Raw genomic sequence first — 16,069 nt, forward strand, 5'->3', positions numbered from 1 at the left:
CATCTGCTAAACATGAACAAATCTTCTGTTGTGTTCCAGTCATCTTTTTGCCATAGCAAATCTCTCATACACAACCATGATGGATGCCAAAAAGGATCAGTGTATTGTTATCAGGTGAGAAATGTTTCACACTGCAACCAGAAGGTCATTTAATGTCCTTTACGGAATATGCAATTGTTTGTATCAAAGTTTCTGTTTTAGCTTTTCATGGCACTTTCATTGCATTAATCTTTCATTTAAACACTATTTTAAAATTACGATTAAGCAAATAAGGAGTGTCTTTTGTTTGTTATTACAGTGGAGAAAGTGGGTCAGGAAAAACCGAAGCAACTAAACTGATCCTACGCTACCTGACGGCTATACATCACAAATGCAATGTCATTCAGCAAGTGAGTTTTCTGTTTATTGTGTAGACGTGTGCTAATGTGTACAGGCCATTAAGATAATCATGTTGCTATTTCTCTCCTTTTTTCTTTTCTACAATCAGATTGAGGTATGGTGGCCTCTTTGCATTCTCAATGTCATGGCAACCGATAATTCACTTCAAAGAAGCCAATGTAACCCCTTTGTCTGTTGTGATTGATCAGATTCTTGAGGCCACACCACTTTTGGAATCTTTTGGGAATGCCAAAACTGTGCGCAATGACAACTCTTCACGCTTTGGCAAATACACGCAGATATACATGGAGGGGTGAGCAGCGACTTATTCTGCCAATGAAGTAACTGACTCAAGACATCAAGAACTAAATATAGACCTAACTAACTAACTAAATATAGACATATTTTTTAAGGTTTTCAAATTTTTCTGATATTAACAATCAAATCACACATCACCACAACCTGTGTTGGAAAACTTTGGAGACAAAGCAAAGCTAATAGAAATATTGGACTTGATTTCACAAATATTAGTAACAATCCTGGGCCTACTGCTCATCCTTTCAAAAATATTTTGATTTAAAAAAGAAACCTTTGTAAGGTATTTTAAGCCTTTTAGAAATAACACACATTTTTGTTGTTTTGCGCGTTAGATTAATGCAGGTGTTACGCGGACGTAACAGCAGGGCTCAACACTCACATTGGACTAAGTGCTGTGTATGCAAGCTAAGCCGCAGTCACGCAATTAGATGAGTACTTGATATTCTGCTGGAAGTGTAAGAAAAAGAACCCGAGCACATTACACATGTATGAACTGTTACTTAACTCAAACTGCTCGTGTGTGTCCTACAAGGGGTGAGATCAGCGGTGCCATAACGTCTCAGTACCTGCTGGAGAAGTCCCGCATTGTCTTTCAGGTGAGACGCACACACTTACACACACACACAACAGCAGGTCAGGTTGGAGTCTTCTTACCTCTGAGTCACGGTGAGAAAAAGGAGAATGTCAGGGCACGCTGCATGACGTGTGTCACTGGCATCCCCTTTATTTTTATACTGCACATCATGGTCTGCACCTCTGCACATCTGGTTCATTTACTGGTTCATTTATCATCCATGAATTTACTCTGCAACTGTTTCCCAGGTGTCCATTTTAATGTTGTTGTGACAGATAAAGGCGTGTATGATGTGTATAATTCAATCTACCTGCTATGTATGCATGCATACGTGATATTCAATCTCGTAATCTGGCGGCGCACGTGTGTGTGTGTGTGTGTGTGTGTGTGTGTGTGTATCCGCAGGCCAAATCGGAGCGGAACTATCACATCTTCTATGAGATGCTGGCAGGTCTTCCTCCTAACGAGAAGCGCTCGCTCTATCTCCAAGAAGCTGAGACTTACTACTATCTGAATCAGGTGCTCGCAGCAAAACTATGAATTGCACCCCTCAGTCACACACAAAAACACACACCGCACACAAGGCACCGATAAGGAGTGGTCGCAGTCATCAATTTGAGTCACAGAAAAGAATGAGATGCCAGTTTTTTGAAGCTGCGGTATTCATTGTGTCGAGTGATTAATGCCACGATGAAAAACTCATCACAGTACACAAGCGGTTGATAACCATCTTTTTCATAATGGATTTTATATGAGTGATTGATTATTTGCTCGTTTCATTCTGAATGCCTCATGTAACTTCCTTTCCTTTTTTGTTTGATAATTTTTCTTTGAACTTCAATATAAAATGAAGTTTTCCCTAATTTTGGTAACAGTGTCAGTGTACCACTGTGAGCTTGGCATCTACCGTATTTAGATTTGACTTTTTTCGTTGTATAACATCCTTGTTTTTAGTTTTGGGACAAATTTGGAACAGTTACACAGTAACCTTAGCTCTCAAATCAGTCCAACAATTTTTTGAAATGCAAAACACACCACAACAATGTTTTCTTGACAAACAAGAAAAAAAAAACAACAGCAAATGTTTTATTTTGATAATATTGCAACTTTTGGAAAGTTATCGCGGCGGACATGAAGAGCCTCCTTTCAACTTGATCGTTTCAACCGTGCGCACTATTCACCACTGCCAATTTTGCTGATTTAAAAAAAAGAAATACTTTTAACTACATCTAATTATGCTTTATGCATTTTTAACAGTTTTTTTAAATCCAAGATTAAGACTGCAAGTGGCTTAGGCAGTACCCACCCATTAGGCAGTGATGTAACAGCTGGATAAAAAGTGGTGTTTGACTGCCCTCTCTGGATGACGGTGAGGTTAGAACTGCCTTGGGTTGCATCAGGAGCCCCGGCAGATGCTCTCCGACGCGGTGACACACGCTGACACGCACATCTCCGCCAAGTTGAAGTTGAACTTTTGGGTTGTGTAGAAGTTCACTCTCAAATTACCGCCATTTAAATAACTGAGGGTAGTGGAACGCACGTCGGTGATGATAACCCTGAACGTGCGTGTTTGTAATGTGTGTGTGTGTGTGCACGTGCAGGGAGGAGATTGCGCCATCGAGGGGAAGGACGACGGGGAGGACTTCAGGCGTCTGCTGAACGCCATGGACATCCTGTGTTTCACTCCAGACGAGCTGAACAGCGTCTACAGGCTACTGTCCTCCGTCCTGCACCTGGGCAACGTCTTCTTCCAGCCTCACCAGGTCGGCCGCAGCGTCGCGCGCACGCTCCCACGCACTCGCGCTGGCAAATTGGCGATAAAGATGCAATTCGTTTCACGCCTGGCTGATAATGATGATGTTGACAGCGGCCGGGGGATAATGAATGCCTGTGTGAACGTTTGCCTTCTGGTGGGGCTGGGGGTGGTGATGGTGATGGTGGGGTCTCCTGCAGGCTGAGGGTCAGGAGGTGGCGTCGGTGGTGAGCGCGCACGAGATCAGGGTTGCGGCCGAGCTGCTGCAAGTCTCACCTGAAGGGCTGCAGAAGTCTGTCACTTTCAAAATGACGGTGGGTCTACAATATGATGCCAACACACACAGTTAGTTACATAGTTGTTAAATAACTACTAGCAAGGGTGTCTCTGCCTTCTAGGATACAGTAAGGGAGAGGATCTTCACTCCGCTCACGGTGGAGAGTGCCGTGGATGCCAGGTGAACGCTTCACTGAATATGGTGTCTGCTGGATTAAATCCCAATAACCCGAGATAAAAGCCTCCCTGCCAGACTTTCAAGGGTTTTTTTTTTTTTTTTTTTGGTGCCCTCATTTTTTTTTTACCCCCTCCCCACCCATAAAATCACACGCAGAGACTCACTCAGATGGGGTGAACACTCTTTGATATTCCCTTCCAATCTTTGGCACAGGCATGTGAGGACAAAAGCTGTCAGGGCTGAGGGGAAAGATTTTTCAGATGTCCTCTGTTTCCATAGGAACGAGGTTTTGTGTTTCCATAGAAACCGTATTGTGTGTTTCCCTCGTAGAGACGCCGTTGCCAAGATCCTGTACTCGCTGCTGTTCAGCTGGCTGACGGAGCGCATCAACGGTCGGGTCTACCCGCGCAACGAAGCCCTCTCCATCTCCATATTGGACATATATGGATTCGAGGTCAGGCTTGAGAGTCGTTTTCACCCGCCGGCGTCACTGAGCCGCGCTCGCTAATCCCTTCATTTTCCCTCTTGGCCCCTTCCAGGAGCTACAGGTGAACAGCTTTGAGCAGCTGTGCATCAACTACGCCAACGAAACTTTGCAGTTCTTTTTCAACAAGGTGATCTTCCAGGAAGAGCAGGTCAGCAAAATGCAAAATCAGTGTTTGCGTGTTGGTGTTTTTTTTCTCTACTGGAGAAAAAACTAAGATGTGAGCAAAAACATGGTTCAAAAGTGAAGAACAGAAAAACAAAGTAGACAGGTAGATGCAGTATTTTCACATTAAGTCTTTGCAACCTGATTACTAAATACAATAAAACTTGCTTGACAAAAAAAGCTGTCAAAACTTCATGTATACCCTAAGCCTTGAATAAAGATTTTAACTTCTATTTACATTTAACAATATATTAAATAATAAAAAGTAGTAGAAGAAGTACCGACAAAGCCTATTTATGGTTTGAGTGAGCTGACCTATGAATGTTTATGTCTGAATAGATTTGTAATTGCGCCTGTGATGTCTCTGCACTGACACTTTGAACCATGAGCGAAGTTCCTAACGGAAAAATGAAGTTTATTGAATTGAATTGAATTGAATTGAATTGAATTGAATTGAATTGAATTGAATTGAATTGAAAGACATTTTAACCGCAGTGAATTCTGGAGTACATTGTTGTAAAGTGGCATTACCGTGCAGCAAGGTACTAAACTTTCCGTGCCGTATGTAGGAGGAGTACATGCGGGAGCAGATCCAGTGGCAGCAGCAGCCCTACAGCCATAACCAGGCCTGCCTCGACCTCATCGCAGCAAAGCCTCATGGGATACTGCGAATCCTTGATGACCAGTGCAGCTTCCCTCAGGTAGGTCCATGCATGCGTGCGTGCGTGCATGCGTGTGTTTATTTCAAATCAACCTCGTCGAGACGACAAAATTCAATCAGACGGGAGAGACCGCTCGCTCCGGAGCCGCAGCGTCGTGTGGCAAGAGTTTTAAAATATTTCATTGCTCTTGTAAATTGAGAAGAAAGGAGCTGCAGACAATAAGTGGTGATTGAAATATTCCGTACCCCGGCTTTGAAAAGAATTACCAATCTCACTGATCGGATTTCTCATAAACCTCTCAAGTGTATTATGTCGATCAATACAGAACAATCCCAGCGAACGCACTTTATTGCCTCCCTGCCTTCCCGAGGCTCCGACCGTTTGGAAAGCGGCTGGGTTTGTGTCGTGATAGATGTGTTATTAAGCGTGTCTGATGCTCAAAGTGAAATATGAACACAGTGCTACACGAGTGAGTGCCGGGGGCAATGTGCAGAACACACACGCACGCACAGTCGACAGTAGTTTTTTTTAATTTTTTATCCCATCCCGTTCTTACAGCTTCTCATTTACCGTGTCTGATCATTGCCAGGCAACAGACCACACCTTCCTTCAAAAGTGCCACTATCACCATGCGGACGACCCGTTGTATGGGAGGCCAAAGATGCCGCTGCCAGAGTTCACCCTCAAACACTACGCAGGGAAGGTCACCTACCAGGTAACAGCTCATCTTGTCTTTCCCTCTGATGTTTCATCAATATTTATTTGAATTCAGCACCTCTTGCTGAACGATTTTCTGCTGTAGGTACATAGATTCTTGGACAAGAATTTCGACATGGTCCGACAGGATGTCATAGACCTCTTCATTCAGAGCAAGAATAGGGTAAGACCAGCAAGATGCGCTGCAGTACAATGAAGACGTTTGTCTGCTTGTTGGAAATGTTGTTTACTAGATGTTTTTGTCACAGATAATCAAATATAGAAACTGCTAAAAGTAAATTACATATAATCAAAAGCGATTGAATCCTCTATCCATAGAGGATGTTAACATGAGTGTGTGCGAACAAGGGAATTATGTGGATGAAGTGCAGACAGGGTAAATAAACAAGGAGTCAAGTATTTACAGGACATCATTCAATACTTTGTTACTTTTACTTTATTTCCTTAAAAATAAACGAATTCCTATTTATGGGATCGAGACAGAAATTTTCATTTAACTTTTAAGAAAAACTTTTATTTATTTGAAAATAATTACAGAAAATATTGCTAATACTATTTATTCATACTAGTATTATTAACTATTATTACTATCTTAGTAAAACAACTGATCTCACCTCTTGTTTTACTGCTTCACATTTTATATCCACCCAATACGTGACAGAAAACTCAGGACTGTTCACCCTTGTTTACCTCGTTACCTGCGATTGTGCCTTTGTGTGTGCGTGTGTGCGCATGTGTGTGTGTGTGTGTGTGTGTGTGTGTGTGTGTGTGTGTGTGTGTGTGTGTGTGTGCGCGTGTGCGCGTGTGTGTGTGTGTGTTCGTTCAGATGGTATCCAGCCTCTTCCTGAAGCACTCGGAGGCTGCCTCTCAGCAGTGGTCCAACATGAGGCACAGCAGCGCGGCTCGTCGTTATCAGGCCAACACAGTCAGCGCCAAGTTCCAGAGCAGCCTGCAGGAGCTGCTGGAGAAGATGGAAAGGTTCGAGCAGAACGGCTCCCGCTTAACCTCCGGAGCCGCATTGAAACTTCAATTACAGCTTAGCGCATCCGCTGCAAACTTTGTTTCTTTTTTTTTTTTAAAGGCATTCCAGTTTACAGCGTTAAATGCACTTTGTTCCAGATTAACTGTAGCCCTTTTTATCTTGACGCGGCAGAGGTGTGTATTGTGCGGTGTAGTGCATTCAGTCTTTTTTGCTTCTTTGTGACTCATCAGCACCCTGTAATTTTGTGCTGAATGTGCCCAGAATTTTCAGAGACGATGCGCAAAGCTATAGAGCGCTGCAGGAAGTGGGGGGGTGAGTCACAGGAAGTGGCAACGCTTGTTGCTTAAATAAGAATTATTCTAAGCATTTGTTTATAGCATTAGAACAGAATCAATGTTTACATCAATATCAGGTCAACAAAGTGTGATCCCATCCCTGTTAGTGCTGCTTTTCACCACCTCTCATTGAAGCCGTGCCGGCATTTCCAGAGTTATTTTTCTGAGAGATTTTTCTCCTCATACTTTGTAAGTTACAGAATATAGATGATTTACTTCCTTGCAGTGGATTTACGCACTTAACTGTCATCAAGTTAACTTTCAACACATATTCAGCATATATGTATGTCCATCCATTCGTTCTCTGTGACAGGTGTAACCCTTATTTTGTACGATGCATCAAGCCAAACCATCTCAAGGTATATTTGAACGTTGCACAATGTGTTTGCAGTGGCAGTTTTTTTGCTTTTCGTCGTCGTATAACCTACAGCGACCTGATTAATGTTTGCATACTTTTGTAGGAGCCAGGGGTTTTTGATATGGAGCTGGTCACCACTCAGCTGCGTTACTCTGGAATAATGGAGACCATCCAGATAAGGAAGGAGGGTTATCCAATCAGATTGCGGTTCCACAGCTTCCTATCCAGGTTTGAATCTTATCAACAGTCCCTTTAGGTCCGTTTCAAAAATGGAACTGTAACTTAATACATCAAGCGTGTTATAAAACAGACCTCCTCGAACTCCTGGTGAACTTTTGTGTCATCACATTCACAATTCAGGCGTCACTGGTGGCATTAAAACCACAAGACTGAGAGTCCACTCAGTTGCTCTCACTTCTGAGTCTGTAGAATGTGATTTACAGTGAAGGTTCCCAACCGTTCACCATTTAAGTCGTAAAATCAAACCCATGGGAATATCAAAATCCAGTTCAGTTCCCTGTGTGGCCCCCACATTGGAAACAGTAAACAACGGAGAAAAGTTCGAAGCAAAGAGCGCTGACCCCTGTGCACATTCACTTTCGGAAGAAATGTCAGACTGTCATGTCAGATTTGCTCACGGCCACTCAGGTATAAAGCCCTGCTCTGCATGAAGGATCCTCCTCCTGCCGACGGAGAAAACTGCGTCGTCATGCTTCACAAGCTCGGACCGGTCAAGAGCGGCTCGTACCAGCTGGGGGTCAGCAAGGTGAGACCAGTCCGGGGCGAAAGACGAAACAACGAGGCCCCCACGTGAGAAAGAAGTATCGGACAAAATCACAAATCACTCCCGTGCCCCCTCAGATCTTCCTGAAAGAGGAGCTGTACCAGCTGCTGGAGGGGAAGCGCGACCGCCTGCTGAACATCGCCGCCATGACGCTGCAGAGATACGCTCGCATGTTTTTCGTCAGGAAGAACTTTGTCAAGTTCCGCCGGCGCATCATCGCGCTGGGAGCTCGCTGCAAAGGCTACGTCGTGAGGTACGCCGCTTACCTGGAGCTAATGTGTGGGATTGACTTTTCAATTTACCCTTTCATATTTCAGGCGGTGCCTCCACGCAGCCCTCAGGCTTCTATTAAAGTGTGCTGTGAAGGGCTGTTAAGTGTTTGCACAGTTGACATATTCCCTTTTTTTAAGCGTCATAGTTTCAGAAAATCAACTCTGCCGCTCTGTAGTTTTTTTTTTGTTTGTTTTTTGTTGTTTTTCCCCAACATCCGCACCACGCTGTCCTCAGTGACTTCCAGCCCTTCCAGCAATATTAGGATTTCTTGTTTGGCTTCACAGAGGCAAATAGAGGGTGGGGGCGGAGAGGTTGGGTGGGTAGGTGGGTGGGGGGGGTCAAAGCTTTTTCACTGGCTGTGGGCTTCTTTCGCCCTTGATGCGAGGCAACAAGGCTGAAGGATTCAGGCCGCGCTCATCAATCAAGGGGTGATGGATTTCTCCGACAATGCCTGTCCCGCAGAACCGCGAGACACGCTGCAAAATTAGCATTTCGTTTGAATGTGTTAAAGTTCAGCCGCTGCCACCGTCTTAATGGGGGGACATTAGAAGGGCCGTAAACTCAAGGTGAGCGTTTCCTGCAATTCTGTAGCGACGTCTCGGAGATCGTTGGCCACGCTTTGATGAATTTGGAGGAATTGCCCTTTACACACCGCAGCTATCGCTTCCCCTCCAAGTGCAATTACCCGCACATCCCGGGCTGCCTGTTCTACTCACAGTGGCTGGCACGAGCTGCAATGTCACTTCGCTGATATTGACACGGGATTTAACAGAGTCCTGAGCAGCTCCTTTAACTCTGTTTGCTCATTTGTCATCCCCCACCCCGCCACCTCCAACAGAAAAAAGTTGGCTCTGAGGAGGAAGGTCCTCATCAGGTTCCGCTCCGCTGTGCTGCTCATCGTCAACCGGCAGCGTCACATGAGGGTACGCCTGCAGTGTAACGCCCGCAGTAAAATTGTGTGAAAGTGTGATTTTTCACGATTTAAACAGAAAAGAGTAACGTGTGAAGCTGTCGTCTCTCTCTGTCAGACAGTGGTGGAACCTGCCAGGAAGGCCGAGGAGGTGAGTGCGGGACGTTTGGCGGTAGTTCTGAGGACGTCGTCTCCCGTCGTGGGTAAAACGGTTTTCGTGTGCAGGATCGCGTCAACAGAGAAGTGGTGAACGTGGCGACGCTGCCCATACCTGCTGAGCTGGCTGCCCTGCTGCAGGCGGCATCAGGTGCCTTCACACGCACACACTTCTGCAGCAGCCCCACATGGGGTCCAGTGTGTAAAACTTGGCCTGGTTTATGAATTTTATATTAGCAAAAGCTTAACATAGAGCCCATAAATGTATTCATCAAAGTGGACACTCACAGTACAACAAAAGTTATTTGGTTTTCCTACCCATATGACAGTTCTCATATACTGTATATAAGAATATACATAGCGCAATAAGGGTCTTGCTCCCAGTTAGTTGCCATCTTGCACCGCCATATTTCTAAGGAAGCCCTGTGTGGACAATCCAGCCACATCCTCTAATAAATCAACAAAGAGGAAGGTGGACGAGGAATCCAGGTTTGTGTGCGCAGGCTACCGTAGTTCACTGGCAAGTTCAGGAGAGGGAGGGAGAGTGAATAGTGCTGCAATCTAAAAAGGAACTACTTGATGTTGCTGTATCTTCTCAAAATCTCCAAATATTACACACTTGGCCTTCAATGTTGATGTTTATATTTATTTCTCTCTGAGGACACAAAGCTTCAACGTCGCATCTGTGCTGTGTTTGCCACCCTGTATCTGCGTGTGTGTCTACAGGTGGCACGGAGCTGCACTCTGACCGCCTGGCTGTGGTTCAGGCTCCGACAGTCCAGGTCGACCCTCAGCTCACCCTGCCCCTGGATGTCAACAACTACCTCATGACGCACTACATTCGGGCCATATTCAGGGTGAACACACTTGCACAGACGCACGCACGCGCATGACTGTCTACCAATGCGTCATGAGCGCATGAATAATGCATAAATATAAGCCCTCCCTGTCTGACCTCACCAGGAACAAGGTCAGCTGTGGCTCTGTGCAAACCATCAGTGTGTTTGGCCTGATGTTTGCTGTGTCTTGTCCGTCGCTGCAGGAACCAATGTTCGGGATGCTGACGGCCCCGCTGGAGAATTCCCTCATTCGACTGGACGAGGAGCTCAAACATGGAGCCATGAACATTTTCGTCCTGGTACGAGTTCCATTTGAAGTGATATAACCCACGTCAAAGGAAGACGTGACTCACTTTAAGATGAAGTTAACACAAAGGAGCTGAACAGTGATGAGTGTTGAGGATATGTATTACCTTTTAAACCTTAAAGGTCCAGTGTGTAAAATTTGCCTTGATTTACGCAAAAGCTTAACATACTGCCCATAAATACATTGATAAAAGTGTGTACTTGCAGTACAATGGAAGTTATTTGGTTTTCTTACCCTATTTATATACCAAGGGTCTTGCTCATAGTTAGCTGCCATCTTGTACCACTGTTTTGTTTGTGTTTTTTTGAGAAAGCCCACCTGACAGTGCGCTTCTTATTTAGGGCAATAGGGCATTTAAGGCTTCCTTAAAAAAATGACTGACTGGGCCTTTAATTGCAACCATACGAAGTTCATAAAAGCATTTTGGATATTTTATTGGTTTTAGATTTAGACAAACCTTTCATCAACTAAAACCTTCACACATGAAGAAGCAGGCTTCATGTCAGTTGCATTAATGTATTTCTGTATTTTATCATTAGATACTGAGATTTATGGGCGATCCCAACCTGAACGGCGCCCAGGAAAATCTGTTCGGGAACTACATCGTCCAGAGGGGGCTCGCCAATCCCACCCTGCGGGACGAGATCCTGGTTCAGGTGGCCAACCAGGTGAGCTTGTGTTTTTTATTTGGCCAGCGTAAGAAGCAGAGGCGCAGAGAGTTACGAAGACGTGCGCTCACCACCTCCGAACGTGTGTGTCAGGTGTGGAGGAATCCCAACGCCCTCAACTCGGAGCGCGGCTGGCTGCTGCTCTCTTCCTGCCTCGGCGCCTTCCTGCCTTCACTGCGGCTCGCCAAATACTTGCTGAAGTGAGCCCCTAAATGATTTATGACTCAGTTTATTATTTAAAGTGAGAAGTATTTTTAGATTGCGTTACTTTTATTCTCCTGACGGCGCCTCAGCGTCGGTGTTATCAATGACCCGCCGTGTTCGCTGCCATCATATGCCCCCCCCCCCCTGCAGACAAACCCTCAGCTGCTGTCGCTGTTTTGTCCCTTGTCGCAGGTTCGTGTCTGACTTCGGGCCAGAAGGTTACGACTGCGTGTGTCAGCACCGTCTGCTCCAAGGTCTGCAGGGGCTGAATGTCGGGCCGGAGCATGTCCGCACCTACCCGCCCTGTCTGCTGGAGTGGACCGCCAATCGCAAGCGAGCTCACACAGTTTTGCACATCCACTGCTTCGATGGTGAGAACGCCGTTGTGCTCGGATCAGTTGTGTGTGTCAGCATTTCTTCTTTTTTTTTCAATAGCCGTAGTTTTTATTGAAGTGTCAAATTTGATTTGATTTTCTTTAAAACATGAGAAATTTGTTAAAAAGCGTGCATGCCCTGGGGCCCAATGCTGAGTTATTTCCCTGCAGTGCATCAGACATGAATCAGACTGAAACAGACCTCACTGCAATTCCTTTCGCATTTCGTCTGATTTTATTCATGTATTTGCTATATTCTCCAATGTAATTTTTCAGTAGTGTATTTGTCAGTTGACCAAGTGAGTTGAAAGACTGCACAGCTGCATGTCTTTTTTGGACAACAGTAAAGACACATCTCAACCTTCTTGTCTTTGCCGTTGCCTGTTTGATATTGTCTGTGTCATGTGACTATGAGTTAATTCAAGATATTTGTACTACAGGAATATTACGACACAACCTTTTTCTGAGTTTTGACTCACTTTTTATTTTCACATTGATATTTTATGGCCGTGCAGCTTTGTTTTCCCCTCGTCTCCACTTAGCAGAAGGACAGAGTCCCCAGTGACTCTCTCATCTCCTCCCCTCTTGCTGCTAATCTTTCCTCCGGCATCTGTGATGTCAGCCACAGTTTAGGCAACACCTGATACTTGTTCTACTTCAGTGACTGGGTTTGCTTTCAGGTTGTTGGTACTGACTCAGCATAAGTTTCAAACAGGGACTCTGGTGCATTCTAGCGACCGTGCTCTTGCAGTGCACTCAAGGATAATGTGATGTCAGTGTCAAGAGTCCTCTGTTTTACACCTGCACAATGTGTTTCCCTCCCCTGCAGGTGTTTCTGTCCTGTGTCCCCTCCACTCCTGGACGACCGGAGAGGAAATGGCCAAAGATATTTTACAACACAGGTATTAAATCATTGCGGTAAATATATTTAGCAGGTTACAGGATAAAATCACTAGACACACCTCTATCTTGTCTTCTAAGGGGTGTGAGGGAAGGCCGACGAGGCTGGTCGGTGCTGCTCAAGGAGTCTGCCCAGTGGGTGGAGCTGGAGGGCTCCGACTACGTGCTGGACCTGATGTCGGACCTGGAGCTTCCTGCCGACTTCCCCAAACACAGCAGCTACTTCATCATCTCCGCACAGGCGCCCTCGAGGGTGCGGCCCAATGCCAGCATGTGAGGAACAAACACTTTCACGCACACGACAGTGTGTTGTTTTATGTCGGCGCTGAACCTCATTACGAAAGCATAATTTTTCTCATTTCTGGGGAATAATTTTAAAATGGAATTTGGGCAAAACCACTTTCAGTTGTACATTTATTGTACAACTGAAATTTCAGATGGGAGAACATTGAATTTAATGATGTAACGGTGTATAAAGTATTAAAACGTTTTGATTAAATATTTGATTGTGCAGTATGATGCACCATCAATCCCAAAGGCTGAGGATTCAATTAGGCCTTGACTGCATTTTCAAACTAATCTGATACCATTGCTAGAGTATGTTGGTTACAACAAACCCAGCCAGGTGTTGCTTTCCCTCTCCAAAACCACTCGGCGCCCATCTTTTTTTTTCTCCCCAGTCAAATTGAACTAAGCAGCAGTAGGCGCTTAAAGCTAATATCCGAACACAATGTACTCACACCACTTTTCACAAGCTGCCGAGGGATTTCGCACTAAAGTGCTCCACCTGAGTTCCAGATGAAAAATGAAGACTTCAAACGCAGTGACAAGAGTGGACCTTTTAACCTCAGTAGAGGTTTAAATTCTGCAGAAGAGGTTGTGTTTGCTCTTAATGCGTTTGCCTTGTTGCTTTGCAGAAGCCTCCTGGGCGGTGGTTTTGACAAGGCTAACGATGTCATGTCAACTGCCTTCCCCGGACCTGTCGGAGCAGGTTGATTTAAATATCATTTGATATCACATATTACCACTCACACACGCTGGTGGTTTTTATCTGAATTTGCAGTAGCTGACAGCCTCTCCTCATATCTCGTCTCCCCACGTCTGGCCTCCTTTCCTCTCGCAGACTTTGAGCCGCAAAAAGGGATGGATCGCTATCTTGACAGCCTCTTTGACCCCGTTCTGTCTGAGGGAAGTGAAGTACGTTACATAATTCACTCACTCAGGCACACTTGACCACCTGAGAGGGGATTCTTTGGCCAACAGTTTACTTTTACTGCCAGTTACTGTACGGCTGCGTTAAGCTCTATTTTTAACGAACCGCCGAGGAGTAAAAATTAAAAATAAAATAAAAAAAAACTTTGTTCAGTTCCCTTACAGTGAAATTCTGAGTTCTCGGATCTTGTGTTTACCTGCAGTGGTTGTATTTTCAGACTGAAGAGGGTAAACTGAGAGGATTGCCTTGAAGGTTAAAGAGAAACCCCACAATTAAGAGAATGGTTGTTGCAATTAGCTATTCCATTTAAATTGAACCACTTATCTGTAATGCCGAGACTAATTAAACATTGTAGGCACCATTAAAAATGCAGTTAAGCTGGAGCCGATTCGAGATGCTTGTTCCCTAAAGATTAGACCTGCTTTTGGGAGTTTCGCATGAAGACAGTCGGGGTTTTATCTTGCTTTCGCAGAGTTACAGCCGGACGATTGCGTTTCATCCGGTCGCATTCATTCAGGACACGAGCGCAGCCGTGTTGGATCTATCAGCCCTGAGCTGGCACGGCGTTGAGCTCAACGTTAGCTGCGCTATCGGATGTGGCCGACAGGAATTAGCATGTATCAGATGTGTTCTACAGACCTTTGCTGCCCAGCCGCCTATTACGTTACTCCAACCGTCTGTTACCAAATCGCCACATTGATTTCCCAACCAGGCACGGCAGCATATCGGATTACAAGTAGCTGAAACTCTTGCAAATGAAGGGCTCATTATTTAATGAGACACGGCCCGCCCACACCCACACACATACCGATACTTATGGGTCAGTGACTGATTTCTGATGCAATGGCTCCACACAGTTGAGTGGAATTCTTCTGATTCGACAGTCAAAAAGACACAATTTTTTTTAGTTTGATTCTTGTGATACCCGCATCAAAGAGGTTCATCATTTTCACAGCAGCCATTTGGTCATATTTACTTTGATATCAAGCTTTGAAATGCACTTGTTTTTCGGTATTTGTTTTGTTTGTTTTTTTTACTTTTGGCAATGAGCAATGTCCGGTATTAGATTTTTGAGACTTTCCAAATAAAATATACAGTATTTGCTTTTGGCTCACCCGAATAATCACCTTGGTAGCTGAGCGTTTTTTATAATGTCCACAAAAAATATAATAATGCTGTTTGTAATTCCATGAAATCACTTTCAGATTTGGGCGTTTTCAAACTTTACAAAGTATACCACTAGCAAATATAAACATGTGTTCCTATATGATAACGTGGCTTTTTGTTTTCTCACGTTTTCTCATTGTGAGCTGTTCCCTGGTTCTTAAATTATTCCTGTCATTTGCCCTCACAGGAAACACACTCGGCAGCTGAGCTGTCCTCCAGGATGAAGGGAGCTGGAGGAGTGGGAGAGGGGTGGCAGCAGCAAGGGCAGAGAACTGGCCCACCACCTCCACCTGGAGGCCAGTCACAGATCACCTTCCTGCTGTCTTATTCACAGTTTTCTTATTTTCTGATGATTATGAGAGCAAACAAATCAAACTCTTCTTGGGAATTTAGGTGGACGAACTTAGTTTTGTTATTGGGTATTTTTGACCAGAGCAGATGCAGCTACTTCATATCGTCTACCTTCTTTTTTTGGATCTTTAATCTGTCTCTAACATTACTAAAAAAAAATATTGCCACACCTTTGCTATATAATTTGTCCTCATTCACAGCATAGTAAACACTTGGTAGCATTCAGTGAGTAGAATAAATCACAATATCTTGACAGTGATACTATTAAAAAAAAAAACATCCACCATCTCAGCAGACAGATAGGGTGAACTGTCTGGTGGAGATTGTGCTTGTACGTCAACAGTGTAGTAATGCAGGCATTGTTGGAATGTGACAGAATGGTAATGCGTGTGTGTGTGTGTGTGTGTGTGTGTATGTGTGTGTGTGTGTGTGTGTGTGTGTGTGTGTTTGTGTTTGTGTTTTTACAGCTGTGAGAGTCCTTCCTGTTGGAGGTGTGATGTCACCTCCTGTCGCCGCGGTGGCACCTGTAACACCTGGTTCGTATTAAGCGTGAAAAGAAACAAGAGGAAAAAAAAACCTCATTCCAAATGATTTCTGTCAGCGCTCTCCTTGTTTACCGTGTCCTGTCCTCTCCTCCAGAAGCACATCACGCTGCGTTGGCTCAGCAGCAGCAGCAGCAGCAGACCATCATCAACCAGCAGGCCATCATCATGGTAAACCCTCCATCCCTCCATCGCTACTGT

General features: G+C 44.8%; 1 protein-coding gene across 1 annotated transcript in view; it reads left to right on the forward strand.

Annotated features, from left to right (window-relative positions):
- The window catches only part of myo15ab (myosin XVAb), a 34,436-nt gene that overhangs the window by 5,751 nt on the left and 12,616 nt on the right, over positions 1–16,069 (forward strand). Inside the window, 33 exon segments of the mRNA XM_076040562.1 lie at positions 40–114; positions 299–389; positions 488–493; positions 588–691; positions 1,229–1,292; positions 1,676–1,789; positions 2,872–3,033; positions 3,224–3,337; positions 3,422–3,480; positions 3,808–3,931; positions 4,017–4,112; positions 4,696–4,827; positions 5,378–5,503; positions 5,591–5,668; positions 6,332–6,483; positions 7,136–7,181; positions 7,284–7,408; positions 7,829–7,946; positions 8,042–8,217; positions 9,076–9,160; positions 9,266–9,298; positions 9,373–9,454; positions 10,030–10,160; positions 10,346–10,441; positions 10,989–11,117; positions 11,211–11,317; positions 11,514–11,692; positions 12,525–12,597; positions 12,677–12,868; positions 13,513–13,586; positions 13,719–13,792; positions 15,163–15,271; positions 15,966–16,039. Of these exon segments, the coding sequence (XP_075896677.1) occupies positions 40–114; positions 299–389; positions 488–493; positions 588–691; positions 1,229–1,292; positions 1,676–1,789; positions 2,872–3,033; positions 3,224–3,337; positions 3,422–3,480; positions 3,808–3,931; positions 4,017–4,112; positions 4,696–4,827; positions 5,378–5,503; positions 5,591–5,668; positions 6,332–6,483; positions 7,136–7,181; positions 7,284–7,408; positions 7,829–7,946; positions 8,042–8,217; positions 9,076–9,160; positions 9,266–9,298; positions 9,373–9,454; positions 10,030–10,160; positions 10,346–10,441; positions 10,989–11,117; positions 11,211–11,317; positions 11,514–11,692; positions 12,525–12,597; positions 12,677–12,868; positions 13,513–13,586; positions 13,719–13,792; positions 15,163–15,271; positions 15,966–16,039 (3,400 nt within the window).

The sequence above is a fragment of the Nelusetta ayraudi genome, unplaced genomic scaffold (genome assembly GCF_046127955.1).
Source record: "Nelusetta ayraudi isolate G7.1 ecotype Tasmania unplaced genomic scaffold, CSIRO-AGI_Nayr_v1 ptg000004l, whole genome shotgun sequence".
Taxonomy (NCBI): Eukaryota; Metazoa; Chordata; class Actinopteri; order Tetraodontiformes; family Monacanthidae; genus Nelusetta; species Nelusetta ayraudi.